We start from the raw sequence: 17,850 nt of genomic DNA, 5'->3' as shown, positions 1-17,850 counted from the left end.
TTCCTAAGCTCGCTCAAACTGTATAATTGGTAAAGGGTAAATAAACTCTTACTGGTTAGGAGAATTATCAACAGATGTTAGGCCCCATTTTATAAAATGCTTACAGTGCTCTGAAAATGTAGTTTAAAGATACGCAATCATACAAGGAACACCCTGGGAACAATAACCCTTACTATTTAGTGAAAGACAGATTGACTAAAATAAACATTTTCTACTTTATAACATAAATGATGAAATAATATTGTAAAAGGAGTTATGTATTAGTATTTGCTATTCATAAGAAAGACCAATTCAGATATTTTCTGTTGTAAATGTTTGGGGAGCTTTAAAACTGCAAATACTGGCAGCCTGAAAGCAGACTGCCATATAATATATGTGTTTGCTTTGACAGAGCCATTCTTGAGAGTCTTTGAATTGGAGTTATAGGGCTAATAATAAAATAAAATCTGTTTTATTTGTGATTTCTAATTGTGACTAAACTTGTAACCCCACACATGTAATAAAAAAAGTCAAACACATGTCCATAGACAAAAGGATATAATCTGTACTTCTTGGATAATCATTAGTCTGTCTTTGTTCTGTGAAACCTGTATGAGTAAAGAGGTGACATGATTGCTAGTCAGTCAGAGCTGCGAGATTCCCCTGACCACCACACCTGACTCACTCCTCCCTTACTGACTCCTTATCTCCTCTAGTGGGCCATCCTGTCAAGAGCCTGAGGAAGGACCCCAACACATGAGAAACTCCAAGACCTCTTGTCTACTGGGCTCTGTGGCTGGCTTCCCTTTGTTCTTCCCTCTCTCAGTCTTACAAAGCATTTCTGAACTAACTACAAAGTGTTTTTCATTTAGTCTTAATCTTGCTAACGTCCTCCATTTGAAGCAGGTATTCAGCAAGCATTGACTGGAATTTTAATATAAATTCTGGATCCCATGTGTGAACTGATTTACAACTTATTGACTGACTATGACCCGGGCACAGGGTGCTAATGTCAAGAGATAAATTCCTTGAGAATCAATTGATATCTTTTATGTTCAACTCCTAAAAAAAATGCCTGACATTTGGCAGGAGTTGAGAAGGGGCCACTTACACGTAAGAACCACAGAGAAGAAAAAGAACTTGAAGATGTATCAACTTTACAAACACATTACAGTTTCAGAGATTTTGAGAAATCTGAGTCATGAGACACACACACACACACACACACACACACACACACACCCCTACAAGGCTAAGTTCTAAGATGTCCACTGTTTCTACTGTGTAGATTTTAAAGGAGTGATGGTAATGAAGAAAGACATTAGGCCTCATACTATTTCTGAGAGGTTTTTTTTTTTAAATTCCATGTATTAATATAATAATGTGTGACTACCAAGACTGTTAACAGAAAGAACAGGTATAGACCTGTACTGGAATTTATTTCTATCACTTTTATCTTGTTCTGCTTATGTATGCTTCACTAAAATAATTGGAAGCTGCAATGATATTTTAGTACTCACAGAATAGCAATGGATTTCCTTTCAGATTTTAACTTCAAGAAGCGAAGCCTGGTCACTGCACAGAGTTGCTGCCACCAAAGAGCCATGCCCACCTTTGTCTTACTCATCTCATTAAGCAAAGAGACAAGTTGTTCCACATCAGCAAGTCTCCCTGGGCTCCTTGCCCCTCCAGCTTGTATGTCTTCTGTCACACCAATATCTATAAAGAAAAAGCCAGCAATCTATATTGGGTGGTTAAATTTTTTCTCTGAGAGCATTTTTTTGATCCAGACATTTTTTTAAAGTTCTCTTACAGGAAACCAGAAATTCCAAGATAAAACAAAAATGGGTCAATACAACCTTGACAGTTCACACTGTTTCAAATGACATTCCTCAAAAAGAATACTATGGGATAGAACTTCACAGAGAATGTTCATCATCAGACCATATAACAGCGGAGCTGACCTACAAGAAGTAATCCAACATTTTCCCATTTATATCAAGTTTTTACAGAGCAGAGAAAAGTGTAAGTTGCTTAAGGAGAATCTCTTGGGATGATCCTTGCAGAGGACACAAAACAGCGTTTTGGGCAACAAAATGTTCTAAATTGTGGTTTAAATACTTTTTTAGTGCAACCAATGGTGAACTCAACAGAACAAAAGCAGCAGATGGACAGTTTGCATTATATAAATTATGAGTCGATATAGATAATAACAATGATCTAAGAAACTCAACAATTTCTTTAACAAACCATAAAAGACACACAAGGGTCTTTTGGAGGGTTTTGTTTTTGTTGTTACAAGGTCAGTTTATACAAGTTAAATGCATTTGTATGTATTGACATGTTAGAAATATATTTTAAAATCTGTATGCGATTTTTTGAGAAAGGGCCTTGCTTCATAATGTAGGTTGGCCTTGAACTCAGGGTGCTCCTACCTCAGTCTCCCAAGACCTACGGTTACTGGTTTGTACCACCACACCCAGCTAAAGATACTCTGTAAACAAACTTATTGGCTCCCCAGTGAGAAACTCTGTGACCAAATGACTGGAGCTAGAGTGTGTCACAAAAAAGAACTGAAAGTGGAAATGAGTGACTACCAAAAGGCCATCAACATTGAAGGTAAGACCAGGTGACACCCATGGTTCTGACAGGGACACAGATGATGTTCCTGCCACAGGCTTCTCTTCCTGCCTGCCCACAAGAGGTTCAGCAACTAGAGAGATTGAGTGTTGCAGTAATCATCTCAAGGACTCATCAAAGAAAAATAGCACTGAATGTACTTAATTTCTAGAGGAACTCAAAACCATGTTGAACCTGACAGATCTGAAAAGACAGGAAATGACCCTAGAGTTGGTAGAGTTACAACAGGAGAAGCAGCCTCTCTTTGCTCTGATGTGTTGTTTCCAAGAAAGCCTAGGATGGATTTTTAGTTAAAAAAAAATGAAAGCAAAATTATCTTTAAAAACTGTTTTTCTCTAACTACATCCATCATTTGCTTTACTTTTTAATGACTTATGTGTCCTTTATTAGAAATTTGTTTGCATTGAAGCTGGAGAAATGATTTAGTAATTATGTGGAGATACTACTCTGCCAGATGTTCTAATTTTGTTTTCCAGTACCCATGTTGGTGGCTCAGAACTGCAGCTGTAGGGGATCCAATGCCTCTGGCGTCTATGGACACACACACACACACACACACACACACACACGCGCGCGCGCGTGCAAAAATAAAATAAATATCTTTAAAATAAATTTATTGCTATATATCATGTAATATATGTCCAGAGTTTAAATGTATCATTTTTAAAACAATACGTTTCAGAGAAAGCATTTTGAGGGACACAATACAGAGAATGTAGTACACATAAACACTTGAAAAATTCTTGGCTGAGATCTAATAGAACATCCCAAGTGAAGTACATCTATGGCAGAGATCGCAACTGATAACAGTAGATATCCTCATTTATACAGGAAGAAGAAGAAGAAGAAGAAGAAGAAGAAGAAGAAGAAGAAGAAGAAGAAGAAGAAGAAGAAGAAGAAGAAGAAGAGGAGGAGGAGGAGGAGGAGGAGGAGGAGGAAGAGGAAGGAGGAGAGGAGAAGGGGAGGAGGAGGAGGAGAAGGAGAGGAGGAGGAGGGGAGGAGGAGGAGGAGGAGGAGAAGGAGAAGGGAAGGAGGAGGAGGAGAAGGGGAGGGGGAGGAGGAGGTGGAGGAGGAGAAGGGGAGGAGGAGGAAGAGAAGGAGGAGGAGGAGGAGGGGGGCAAGGACAAGGTGGACGAGGACCAGGATGAGAACAACAACAACAACAAAAATGTCATGACTGTTGAAATGGACACAGCATGATGTCTTCTGTCCTTTTACCTACCTGACTGGTCGATCACTGATTTTCCTTCCAGTTTCAGAAAGACCTCAGTCAGCGTTGTTATAGAAACACCATAGTTCTCAATTCCCAGGTCTGGGCATCTTTCCAGATCCCTATAAAGATCTAAGGAACAATTTTAAAAATGTGGTCATCAGGAAAATCAAATTAAAACTACTGTGCCATCCTTCCTCATTCCAGTCAGAAAGGAGATCATAAAAAAGTAATAATGAAATTACAAAAAAAAAAACAAAAACAAAAACAAGAGATAACAACAGATGCTGGCAAAGATGCAGGGGAAGCTGCAATCCTGTTCACTGCTGATGAGTTGGTTTAGCAACTATGGAAATGTAAAGATTTCTCAAAAACTGACAAACAAACAAACAAACGAGAGCTACCATATGACTGCTCCTGGGTATATACACTCAGAGGCCTCTGTACCCCATTACAGAGATAGCTATACATTTGTGTTCATTGCTCTGTGTTCAAAATAGGAAAATGGAATAAACTTAGATTTCTATCAACTGGTGAATCGATAAAGAAAATGTGCCTGTATAAATAATATTATTTTTATTCACCCACCACAAAAAATTAAATTATGAAGATTTCAGGAAAATGGATGAAGCTAGGGCCATAGAGATGACTTAGATAGTAAAGGCATTTGGGACCAAACCAGGTGACTGTCTTTTACTTCTGGAAATCCATTTGGTTGAAGGGAAGCATCTTCCTACAAATTGTCCTTTGACCCCATTCATATTGTAGCAGGCATGCACCCCTCCCCAACACACCCTGGATATGGCACGGCTGTTGCAATGATGTACACAGAGCACTTCTGACTACCTGAGCTAGACCTGTACAAGACTGGGCCCTTCAGTGCTGATTCATGGATGGAAAGATGCTCATGAGACCTCAGGTTCCCTGAGGTTCTATTGGCAGCTAATCATTGCCGGTCAAGGGACAGTCACAGTCTTCAGTGGTTAGTAAGCACTGACAGCTAGGTTTCATTCTACCTGAACCTTGGTTGGTTTCAAGATTACAATCCTTTTAAATGGAATAATAATGTTTCAACCAACACTTTTCTCATGATTTTAAATCTTATTTAGATTTTCAAACAAAGTATATGTTTGGGTTTCCTCGCTTAGTAAGTTATCAGCATGTGGTGGTTTGAATAAGAATGGCCCCCAGAGTTTAATATATTGGAATACTTAGTCATGAGTTTAAAAGTGTTTTTGGAAGGATTAGGAAGTGTGTTCTTGTTAGAATAAGTACGTATTTGTTGGAGGAAGCAAAGCGTATCTCTTGGGGTGGATACTGATGGTTCAAAACCCAACATCAGGCCCAGTTTCTTTCTTTTCTTGCTGCCTTTGGATCAGGGTGTAAAGCTCTCAAGTACTGACCCCGCACCATGCTAGCCTGCTAGCCTCCTCACACTGATGGTCATGGAGGAACCCTTTGAAACTGCAAACAATTCTCCAGTTAAACACTTTCATTTATAAAAAGGGCCATGGTCATGGTGTCTCCTTATACACTAGTGCTGTAATTAAGACACAACCTTTGATAAGTGTGTATATATAAGAATTCTTTTTGATCTTGTTCACTTAACATGATCTCTCTTAGTTCCTAGTGATCTGAGACAAATGTGCTGAAAACCAACCATGATTATTTTATTTTCTACACTGGCCTTATAACAAAGGATTTCTAAAGTCATGGCCAAAATCAAACCAAAACAAAAAACAAACAAAAACAAGCAAAAAACAAAACGAACAAACAAATAATAATAATAGGACTTATTATTAATATTATATTATTAATATTATATTATTAATATTATTAATAATAATAGAACAAACATAATAGGACTTTTAGCCAATCAGTAAAGCCAAGTTTCAAATCACTATGTTCATTACAGATTTACAAGACCTAGCATATTGTCATAAAATATCAAAGATATTGAAAGCCTATGTAAAGCAACCAAGAGCTTTAAAAGTCTTTGGGCATTATGATACAATGTTTGCAGCATTTAACTATTGCTAAATTTTTATGAAACAGTCCATGTGTCACACTAAGAATAACTATGCAATAATTTTTACCTCTGCTGGATGTCAGCATATACAGCTGTGACTCAGGTGCTTAGACATTCACTGATAGATTTCTTCAACGTTTTGGTAAACTCACATTTTTTTTTATTCTTACTTATTTGATTTGTTCTCTTATATTTTTCTTACCCAAGGTATGTGGTCCTTTATTCTCTGTTGTCTGGTAAGATACATACAACTCAGTTTTCAAAATGAAAGCAACCATAAGGGCCCATCTATCCTGCGTTAGGAGGACATTGCTCCTGTGAACCTGCATTAGCACCACCATTGTGAGGCATTCTGGAAACATGAAAAGGTTCTAGTATTTGAAACAAAGACCAAAGGATCTAACACATCTTCATTTCTGATAGAATGGGGTCGGAGGCAGAATTCATCTTTAAAACAGTGACTTTTATGAATTAACTTCATCCTCTGCTCCCGTTTCCTGACTCTCAGGTGTGAGAGCCATTGTATCAATCTTTTATTATTACTGTGAGGATTCTAAGTGATGCCCATCTCAAACTCTTAGTACTATACTTCATACACAGCAATTTGATGCTAAAGGATACTTTTTATTATTACTGTGGATTTCGTGGTATAGCTCATGGCTAATGAGTTACCTGGAAACTTGTTGGTTCTCTCCAGGGGTAATATGTAACTGAGTTTTCCTTCACTTTCTGCTGACAACTTGGAATCAGGGATGTGCTGCTTGACAAGAGATGTTATTCTCTCACGCACACACGCTTCACTCAGCTGCAAGCTGTTGTTCAAAAATTGAAATAGGTTGTTTGAAAATATCTGTCTCCAAAAATAACCAGGGAAGAGCATTTAAAAATTTGATGTAAAAAAACAAAACAAAACAAAAACAAAAAACAAAAAAGCAAGTCATGCAAACTGGAAATAAAGAGATAAATCAGTCCATGCAAATATGCTACTTAGAAACTAGGACTTTAGTTAAGAGATGGTATTACTATTCTAGGTTAATGATAAAAACATTAGATACAGTCTTGTCAAGTTTGAAAAAGTTGTAGGACTTTGAAATAATCAAATAGTGGAGACTTTAACTACATTTATGCTTGGTTTTCTCATATTTCCTCTATGCTATGCCAGGCATCTTCTATTCCAGTCTTCCCCACAGTTTCACCGTTTACCTCTTCCTACATGCACACAGGTGTGCATACATGCATGCATGTACACACTCAGACACACACATACAAACACACACATGCACATGATTTTCTTTTAAAATATATTTTAAATTCTTTGAAAATTTCAGAAACATTATACAATTCCAAATGTATTCACCCCTGGTCATTTTTTTTAATTCCTCCCCATCTCTGTGTCTCCCTCCTCTCTTGCAATGATTTCAGCCAGCACTGCCTTTTTCTCCAGCCCAGTTCTCATCTACCCCCACCTTCCCCTAGAAAGCCTACCTTAAGTGATAACCAATCCCCCATTTCTTCTTCAGAAACAAGGAAGAGCCGGCACACTTCAGCTTCCCCTTGGAGATGAACACTTTCCTATCTGAAGAGAAAGAGGCAGTGATGGAGATACCTTTCATTTTAGAGAAATGTGAGATATAATGAACTGCATGGGAATTTATGCAACTTTAAAAGTAGGATGCAATTATAACTCAAAAAAACTAACATAATCTTTGATGATCATGTAGATTATTCATGTGTCAGACAACTCAACAGAATGAAGTACATGAACATTTTTGATCCAAATAAGCATTTACATGTATTTTAGCTGATTGTGCACAGATCTTTCAAATTGATGTATTCAATTATGGCATTCAACTTAATGACATTTATTATGCAGTTAATAAGAAGGACGTTGTACCACCACGATGCAATAAACATGAAGGGATAAAGACACTTCAAGCTTTTGTCAGAATGTGCTTCTGATCCTGAGCCATAACATCTAAATAGCACACACACACACACACACACACACACACACAGAGCAAAGAAAATAGTTTAAGATTTTCAGACCTAAGTCCTCATCATGATGCTTAAGGAAGCCAGAAATTACCAGCCAGGATGTCAGCCTCATCCATGAACTGTGTGCTGAAGAGGACCACACGGTCTGCTTTGCGCTCCTTCAGGAGATTCCACACCCGGTGCCTTGAAAAGGGATCCAGCCCAGCAGTGGGCTCATCCAGTAGGAAAACCTAGAGGAGGAATCAAAAGAAATAACCTTCACTAACTACAGAAGCAGGGAACACAGAGGCTAGGTATGTACTTAGCTTACTGCACTTCTGTATGGTCCCCTTTGCTGTGTGATCTCCATCATGATGCCCTTTCTGGATGAGGAGGTTGCTTGATTCCAGATTGAATTTATCAGTGAATCTGGTCTGACTTACCTGAGGGTCTCCTAAAATGGTGATTCCAAATGTCAGCTTTCTCTTCTGTCCACCACTTAGGTTTTGAACAAGGATGTCCTGAATATTTTTCATCTCCAATTCCAGCAGAACTCTTTGTACCTGTACACACACAAAAGAACATTCAAGCCATAACTAAAATGTGTTAAAATGACACAATAAAGAATAATAAGCAGTGTTATCCATTTGTGTTCCATATGACTTCATGCTTATTGAAGTATGACTTGGGGGGAATGATTTACATTTTAATAATTCAACCTCATTTGAACATGAAGAAATTTCATTACTTATCTAAGATTTGTTAAGATAAAAGGAATATATTTAGTTATCTAGGGAAATATCACAGGTTACACATTCCCATATTTTTGCAGCCAACCTTAATATATCAATATGCAGGTGATTTAATGCAACCAAAATTAAGGTTAAAAGGATTAAGCATATTTAAAAAAATTTAAATTTTTATTTTAGTTTAACACATCAAGTACCTCATTATCCACTTCGTGTGCTTGAATCCCTTTTATTTTAGCAAATAGCCTAAGATTTTCTCTTACAGTGAGGAAGTCAAATTGCACATTGCATTGTGGACAAACTCCAGTGAGCTTGCTGATACTTTCCAAGTCAGTCATTTCTGAGACTTTGTTATTATGGATAGTGACCCAACCTATAAATAATGGTTTCAAAAGGCATTATCAAGACAACATGGCATTCTTAATGTAACTTTAAAAAAACTTTGCCAAATAAAATTAGATGTGTGATTTTATCATACTCCTGTGATTTTTTCCAAATTTCATTTTAGTATTTTGATCTCACCTATATTCGAGAATATGGTATGTTCTACATTTTATCATCAAGAAATGAGATCCAACCTCTCTGCCCCCTAAGCTGCGCATGCAAATTGCTTTTAAAAATGGAATTTATATGAACCTATAACAATCAGAAAATACAGAAAGTTGTTTTACATTGACATTGATTCTGTCTTTCAACTCAAAGTCCTTAGAACTTCAGCCCTAGAAATTTACGAGAAAGAGGGATGAGAGAAAGAGTAAAAGGGAGAGTAAGAAGAGAGAGAGAAAAGAGAGGAGAGAGAAGACAGAGGGGAGAGGAGGCAGGAGAGAGGGAGAGGGAGGGGGAATAGCCCAGTCTGAGACATGTAGGCAAAGCCATTATAGGCCATAAGCTACATCCAAAACAGTGAAATTGATAGACATTTCCAGTCATAGTTTAAAAGTTGCTGGTTTTCAAGATTACTTTATCTAGACAGAAAAGTGTTATCAATATCTATTGAAACTGTTAATTCTATACAATTTTGAGTATTCTAAAATACAAAAATTTTGTACATTTCAATAAATATTATGCACATTTTATAAATGAATAATTTAGATTATATGTCAATAGCTGTGAGTTTAATTGTCTCTGTCTATAGGTAATGCTCATTTGTCTAACAAAAGCACAGATAATTCTTTTTCCAAATTAGAGGAACGTCTCTGTCTCTTACCTTTGGTGGGAACACACAACCCACTAAGGATATTTAATAGTGTTGATTTCCCAGCTCCACTGTGACCAAGGATTGCAGTAATCTGGCCTTTATATACATCCAATGTCAGATCTGGGAGGAAAACAGCGTGAAAGTATAAAATCACAAATGTAAGGTTAATTCAGGGCTCATATAGTGCCTACGTATTTATAGTGTGACTAAAATTTATGAGAGTCATATTAATTCACTTATTAAATCAAAATTAATACTTTATTTCCACTTTACAAAAATTATACAGCATGGCAATGGTAGTTCAGTTGTGTGGGGAAGGCGAGACAAGAGATTCACCAACCATTTAGAGTCTAGAACTGCTCACTGAGAGAAAACTTAGCTGACTGATATCCAATATTTTTCTATCTTCGTTACTTACCTTTCAAAGCTTCTGTGCACTTAGACTTTTGTATGTAATCTTTTGTAAGATTTCTGATTCTGAGAAAAAGAGCAAGAGATAAATGGTTTAAGGAGCAATGAATTTCTTTATTAACTAACTCCAAGTCTCCCTAAAATCTTCAGGTGAATTTGGGTTGCAAAGATATGAGAGAGAGCATGTGACCTTTACTTAACTATGGTACCAACAGCAGTGGAAAGCAATAGTACTTTGACTAGTGTTTTGAAATATGACCAGTGCCTAAGCTTACCTGGAAGAAAGGTTGCTTCCTTTGGTGCGGGCTGAGGCTTGGACACTGTTCAAGCCATTGTGAGAATTTTCCTGAGATGAACCATATGTAGTGATGGGTAAAGTAGACAATGATACAACTCAGATAGCTATCATAGCAAGGCTGAGTAGGGAACATAACATTGTATAGATGTTAGAGAAAATGTCTGCATGAAGTCCAGAATCTCTTCAGGTTGGCCAAGCAGTACAGAATGGCAAGAAGAAGAAATGCCATGAACAACATCAGAGGTGCTAGCCATCACTGAACTCTAACCATTAGATAGCTGACAAATATAGTTATTTCTTAGAATTCTGCTCTCCTGTTCTGAAATTAGGAATACTAACAGCATATACATTTTTTTTGTTTTTTTTTGTTTGTTTGTTTGATTTGATTTTATGATGGGAGGGTTAACAAAGAGAAAGGTCATAGAGTGTGAAGTTAGGTAGGTAGAGAGGTTGGCCGGATCTTGGAACGGGAAGGGTTGGGGGAGGAGAAAAATAACCAAAACTCACAGCATAATATAAAAATAATTACAAAGAAAGCAAAAACAGATTTCTCACTTCCATTTAAAAACTAACACCCTATTCTTCACCTTACTTTTCGTTCAATAAGATATCAGAGAGGAAACAAGAGAGACTAGCAAACAAAAACCATTGTCTTGAAAGGACTTTCTTTGCCTGAGGTTTAAACTTATCCAAAAGCAGGGCAAGAAAGATATCTCTGGGGCAGGCTACAAGTTAGAAATTGAAAGTTATGATTAGAAATTGAAAATTGTCAACATTTTTACCTGCCCAGGCTCAGGGAATATGGAAGAGCAGGAAACAGAAAGAATGTGAAAGATGGAAGATGGAGAAGAATGCTGGGAAGTTCTGTTCTGCTCATGATGTGGCTGTCACTCATGAACTCACATAGCTGTAACTATTGCACAAGATCAAGCAGGAAAAATTCCACTGTGGATAAAGGGTAAAGGATGGACTCATGAGACATTACTACTTGAGGAGTCATTGGTAGTTGAAGGTTGCTAAGAGTCAGTCATTTTTCCTTAGAGGTGAGACCACTGATGGGTTACTCATACTCCAGTGAGTAGCCTCACCATATACATGTGCAAATAGGCAGCATTAATTAGACTCAATGGGATATAATTATTTTTAAATGAAGAGAATATGAAGTTGAGAAGACATGCTAGTGGGGAACAGGCAGAGTTGGGAGTGGCTAGTGGGGGCTGGACGATTAAAGTTCATTGTGTATATATATAAACTTTTCAAAGAATAAATCAAAATATTATTTGAAAGAAGAGTTGCATGGAAAGTGAGAGAGATATAAAGTGAACAAATAAAAAATTAAATTAAATTAAAAAGTAAATAAGAGTTGCTAAGATAAAGATCTTAAGGATGTCTTCCTTAATTAAACTAAATGCAACTATCACCACAAGAAACGGGTATTTTATTGTAACCCAGAATGCAGGTTTGCATGACTGAGAGCCACATTGATCTGATTTCTTCTTCTTCCCCAGGCTTTCACTTTCCTCTTCCCCCTTTTGCTTGGCCTTCTTTGTAGAAAAGGCAAAAGCATAAAGAAAGGAATGTTCCAATGAGTGAGGGGAAAATGGGTGATGTAACTAATAAGGTGAAGGAGTGAAGCCTTGAACTGAAGAAAAAGAAAAGAAGAAAAAGAAGAGAGAAGAGAAGCAACAAGGGACAGGCAAAGAGGACTTTTCCTGAGTTGTGGCTTCTGTTGTCCTAAGTCTGAAGGTTGGTACTAACAGCAGCACACTGTAGTTTTTAAAAGAATAAAGAACAGAAAATTGCAGGCCGGGAAGATGAGGTTAGGTCAGGGCCCTGTGCAGGACTCAGTAGAAGGTCTATGTGGGTTAAACAAATGTCTGGAGCAAGCATTAGGCTGATCATAGCATGACCCCACACCCAACCTTCATCCGCACTGCATCTGATCTCACCTGATGGCTTCTTTCCCATGGAATTCTGTAGACACTGGTTCAAAACAGTCATCAGAAAACTCATAGTCTATGTTACTGTCAAGGGGCGGGAGATCCACTGAATTTTGTCCTGACCAAAATGAGGACTTCAGGAAAAACAAGGGTGGGTACCGACGTCCATATTCACCTGTTTAACAAGTGCAATTGCACATTGGATCAGACACTGTTCTAAGCCGCTCTCTTAAACATGAATGCTTGCTCACACATGTACACACATTGACACATACATACATACACATTGACACATACACACATGACACAGATTCATTTTAAAATTCAGAAGGCTTTAAACAATGAGAGAAAAGAAAAATTATAAAAAGATCCTAAAATAAATGGACATAAAAGAAGCAAATAAAGATAAGAATGAACAGCCACTTTCTGTTGGGTACCACAGGAGCCAGAAGATGGTGATGGCATACATTTAAATGAGATTAAAATCAGCAAGTTTGTAATGTTGGAATAAAAACAAACCTGCCTGCTTAGAGCTCTGCACTCAGCAAAATATATCTCCTAAAAATGAAGTAAAGATAAAGGGTATATATGTATATATAAATATGTATATATATATATACATATATAACTATATAGAAATGGGAAATATCAAAGCAATATAAAATATTGTTAAATAAATATGGAAAATGGATATATATCAAATTAGACTTAATTTTTTAATTGATCCTTGAGAAAAATGAATTGTATCACATATTACCCAAGGTTTTAGCCAACATCCAAATGAAAGAACAATTAAATCCATATTTAATTTGCTTAAGTGAAAAAGAAGCTATTTGCTTAAGACGCCTCTATCATAAAGAGGCAGCAGATGTAACAGATTTTGTCAACTAAAACACTTAGTGGGAATTCAACGAATAAGAAACCTTTAGGGAATAAAAAATAAAGTTATACCTTTCAATAGTAAGAAGAAGAATGAAAAATTGGCAGTTTTGTGTCACCTGAAATAAGAATGCACTGGAGAAAAAGACTAGAATTTGACCCCCAAAGACGATTTTTTTTTCAGTTTAACAATAAAGGCAAAAGCCTCAAACACTAAAGTACAAAAAAATTTCTGATCATTTCTTAGGCAAAATTGTCTAAGTTAAGTCAAAATTATTTAGAATGTATGTTTCCTTCACTAAAGTGTTTTGTTTAATCAGTACAGGAAATAAAATATATAAATATATTCTTTATATATAATAATATATAATAATATATAATTAAATGTGATTAAATGTATAAGTATAATCATCTGTGATTATATATTTTGTATATAATTAATTATATAATCATTATTATGTAATATAATTATGCCTGAGGCCACCCCCAGCTTGGGTGAGAAGGGAGAAGCAGTTTCTTTTTTCTTTTTTCCTCTTCCGGTTCAGTTCTTCTTGTGGCAGCCTTATGCTACTGTAGCTGACCTGCAGTCAGCTATCCTGTGGCCAGAAACTACCCTAAAACCAGCAAGGGGTTAAGTAAATAGCTTTGTACTATCCTAAAACTTTTTCTGAGGGTGAGAGACTGCTGGCTAGGGTGATTAACGCCTGCAGCTTAACAGCAGAGGTTTAGGCAATGTGGCCTTTGTTCTATCTCAGCAGCAACTGCTGGGCTCTAATTTACCTCTGCTAGTCTGAGGCCACAGGAAGAAAAGACACTTTAAAAAGTTGCTACAGATTTATTTAAGTGTAAAAAGTATCCTATGCAGCTATCTGAAGAGAAAGGTGGAAGTGTCCTAAGTGGGGAAAAGGAAAAAATTCTAACAAAGTAAAAATTCTGAGAAAAAATTCTAGGCAGAGGAAAAGAAAAGGAAAGGATGACTGGCTCCTAAGGAACCTCTACACCTACAACTACTCTACTGCTACTGCTAAGGATGACTCCTCTCTTTGTCTTTGTCTTCAGTACTTATGCATCTCTCAGAGTACATGGTCACGTGTTACAAAGTTCATCACAAGTTCACACCAAAATTCAAATCATAAATTGAAATAGAAGTTTACAACACAGAATGTTTACATGAATATCCATTAGGAGTAATTATCTAGCTAGACATTCATCACCTGTCTAGCTCCACAGGTTCGCTGAAAGTCTGAAACTGTAACTTAAGAAATTAGTGAAGTTTTGTATAGATAAACCCAGACAATATTATCTCTTCTGTCCTGGTACCTATAATAAATCTTTAATTCCCTTTTAGTGACCATTGGTTAATTGTTTTACAACTTCTTGGAATGTGCTTTGAGCAGGAGAAAGTCTGGTTACTATCTCTTTCAAGGAAATTAACTGATAACACTCAGGAGACTGGCAGAGTTCTCATTGCAGTTTTGACTATGCGTGAGGGATCTTATAGCAGTCTCATTTTAAAAGAGCTTAATAATCATTGGTATGATTTTAGGAATTCTTATAGGATTCTTATATTCATTGAGACTTAAGAAGTCATCTATTTGTCTATATAGTATCACTACAAGACAGTACAACTTCATGGATCTGCAGAGATCTGCTGCAAAGGGGTGTACTATTGTTTAGTGATAGTTACATATGTTTAATAATAATAACAATAATAATAATAATAATAGGAGAAGCATATTAATAGCAGGAATCTTTCGTAAAATTATGTCCACCACAGCCTTGCTAATGGGGCATACTTGTCACAGATTACATGATAATCTGAGCCAAGCATTTCAGGATGATCATCTGCTAATTATTAGCCTGTCCCATTATGGCTCCTGACATAATTATATCACAAAAATCCCATACAATTTGAATAAAAAGGAGAGTAGTGAATTTAAGATATCTTAAAACATGGTGCTAGTTAATAACAGTGCCTTGTAGTCTTGAAAATCTCAAAAAATAGGTTACTACAAATACAAATATGGAGGTAATAGTCATATATTGACTAACTCAACTGAGTACATCACAATGTAGCTATGTTCCAAAACATATAATATGTTTCATAGCATAGATAATGGATATTTCTGCTTTTTCATCAGTTAAATAATAAAACTCATTATGTGGCCCAGATATGCAGAAAGAGTTTAGAACTATGGAGCTGTAAGCAACTACTAACACTAAGGAACCAAAGGCCCTAAGGGTAGGAAGGAAAAAGAGACAGATAAAGCAGAATTAACACCATCCACACTCTTCTAAAAGGCTGCAATTTCACAGGTACAATATTCAGATTTCAGTTTTGAGCTGGTAAGTTGCAAGGCAGATCAAAGATCCAGTCCTCACTGAGTGACTATGCTCATTGTCTATCCTGTAAATGGGCATACTCCTGAGACGTGGGTGATGTGCTTGAAGGACATATTTTAAAACCTCACTATGTAAAGCATATAATTATTGAAAAAGAAATGAGATGACAAGCATGCCATTAAGTCTTATCATGGAACAACTCACTTGGTAAAACCTTTTCAAAGTAGAATGTCAACATCAGGTAGAAGACACCATCAAATAACAGCATGAAGATTGTGCCAATGACCTCATTTGGGTTTCCCATGGGGTCTGCATTTGAATTCACATCATAATCCAAGTGTAAGACCTGGAAATTCAAAATAACCCAGTAAGTTAAAGGCAAATGATCATGTTTTTTAAAAAAATAGCTTATAACTATTACATTCTGCCACATCCCTGAAAGACAAGTCTAACTGCATGGCTGCCTAGATGACAGATGTTGAGTGGAAAACAAACTTATATAGAACTACAATGCACATAAGTAATCATGCTTAGTACAGTGCATGTGTGTTCTAAAGGAGACACATATTAGATGACAAAAGAACTGTGAAGGAGTGGCGGTAGGGTAAGACTTGCTGAATTGGGTATGGAGGCAAGAAAAGATGCTCTAGGAGATGCTGCATGGCAGCCAACAACTAATAATAATGCACTTTGTGTTTAAACAAAGAGAGTAGGAAAACAGACTGATGGTGTTGGAAAGTTGCCTCAGTGGTTAAGAGAACTGCTGCTCTTGCAGAGGATTCCTGTTCTGTTTCTAGCATCCACACTGGGTAGCTCAGAAACACCTATAACATCAGCTCCAGGGTATCTGATACCCTCTTTTGGCTTCTGTAGGTGCCTGCACACAGGGAAGCATGTGTATGCGTGTGTGTGCATATGCACGCATGAGCACACACACACACCAATAGATTTTTAATATAAAACCTTGACATCCATAATCATCACATTATATTGGAGACTAAATAAATGGACTTATTCCATACATGAGAGAGTCTATCTGATCAGTTTAAAAGCTAAGTAGAATGGGAGAAGAAAAAATACTTGAGGATCAAAAGGGATTTCCTAGTCGATGGTTGAGCATCCAAAATATTCATTTTCATCTTATTTTGCTTCAAGTTACTGCTTCAGAATTAAATCACATTATCCTCTTAAAATTAAATAAGATGGTTAATTGGGACACATCAGGTTAAATTCAATTCATAACAAACTTTAGGATGTGACAAACACTATAGACTCTATTTTGAATATATACTGAATATATATTCTATATATACTAAATTATATATACAGTATATATGCTGAATATACATATACACTGAATTATGACTCTATTCATCTTCTTATACACAAAAGAATGTATTTTCTAGGAGAAAGTGACTGCTCCATCTTTGAAACCTCACAAATGTGTTTCATTGAACTATAGTGATTAAAAGTCTACCTGTAGAAATGACTCTGACAACTGAGTTCAGGGGAGGAAAATATTTCAGAAATATAATTAGTAAGCTAACTAGCTTCCCACTCACCTGGGCCATTCCAAGCATAAAGGCAAAGGGGCTGAGCAAACTTAGAAGCCACTCCAGGGATACAGGAAGGTATCTGTACAATGCTGTAAATCCAAGACTTCCGCAGGAAATAGTGAGAAAGAAGACCACCAAGTCAGTGAGGAAAGTCTTCTTTAGTAAGACACTCATCAAGAAAGACAAAGATATCTACAACAACAGAAGACCAGATTGGTTTACATTTATCTAAGAATAATTTTTATAACAAAAGAATGATTTCCTGTATAAAACTGCAGAATTTTTCTACTAATTTTACGGAAAGTTAAAAGTACACAGAGCTATAGATAAATGCCATTTCACTACAGATTGTCTCATGCAAATACAAAACAGGTATATACAGAAATCACCTGATTGGTACCAACTTTATTTCTCAGACTGAAAACCAAATAGTGTTTATATTCACCAACTCACCAGAGATAAGCCATAGAAGAAAAAGAGACTGAAGATCACCATAAATCCAGTTGAAAAGACAAATTGGACTAGTTTTACAATATATGTCAAGAGAAGGCTCACAATGAAGACAATGACACCATAGAGCAAGCCCCAGGACAGCCTAATACAAAAACAGAATTTTATTAGTATTCATGGCTAGACCAAAAAAA

At 36.5% G+C, this 17,850-nt stretch overlaps 1 protein-coding gene across 3 annotated transcripts in view; it reads right to left on the bottom strand.

Moving 5' to 3' along the window:
- Nucleotides 1–17,850, bottom strand: part of LOC117710632 (ABC-type organic anion transporter ABCA8A) — a 70,719-nt gene that overhangs the window by 34,975 nt on the left and 17,894 nt on the right. For all 3 annotated transcript variants that reach the window (XR_013110959.1, XM_076935545.1, XM_034505670.2), the window contains exons 7-19: nt 17,660–17,801; nt 17,213–17,398; nt 15,855–15,996; nt 12,438–12,603; nt 10,198–10,256; nt 9,789–9,899; nt 8,779–8,954; nt 8,276–8,395; nt 7,945–8,083; nt 7,344–7,434; nt 6,531–6,670; nt 3,842–3,961; nt 1,500–1,698 (exon numbers count right to left, since the gene is read on the bottom strand). Coding sequence is in view for 2 of the 3 variants with exons in the window: in XM_076935545.1 (XP_076791660.1) it covers nt 1,500–1,698; nt 3,842–3,961; nt 6,531–6,670; nt 7,344–7,434; nt 7,945–8,083; nt 8,276–8,395; nt 8,779–8,954; nt 9,789–9,899; nt 10,198–10,256; nt 12,438–12,603; nt 15,855–15,996; nt 17,213–17,398; nt 17,660–17,801 (1,791 nt within the window). In the remaining variant the exon portion in view is untranslated. The remainder of the gene's footprint in view (nt 1–1,499; nt 1,699–3,841; nt 3,962–6,530; nt 6,671–7,343; nt 7,435–7,944; nt 8,084–8,275; nt 8,396–8,778; nt 8,955–9,788; nt 9,900–10,197; nt 10,257–12,437; nt 12,604–15,854; nt 15,997–17,212; nt 17,399–17,659; nt 17,802–17,850) is intronic.

Source organism: Arvicanthis niloticus, chromosome 6 (assembly GCF_011762505.2).
Source record: "Arvicanthis niloticus isolate mArvNil1 chromosome 6, mArvNil1.pat.X, whole genome shotgun sequence".
Taxonomy (NCBI): Eukaryota; Metazoa; Chordata; class Mammalia; order Rodentia; family Muridae; genus Arvicanthis; species Arvicanthis niloticus.
The sequence above is the reverse complement of the archived record's forward strand: the minus strand, read 5'-3'. Positions and strand labels throughout refer to the sequence as shown.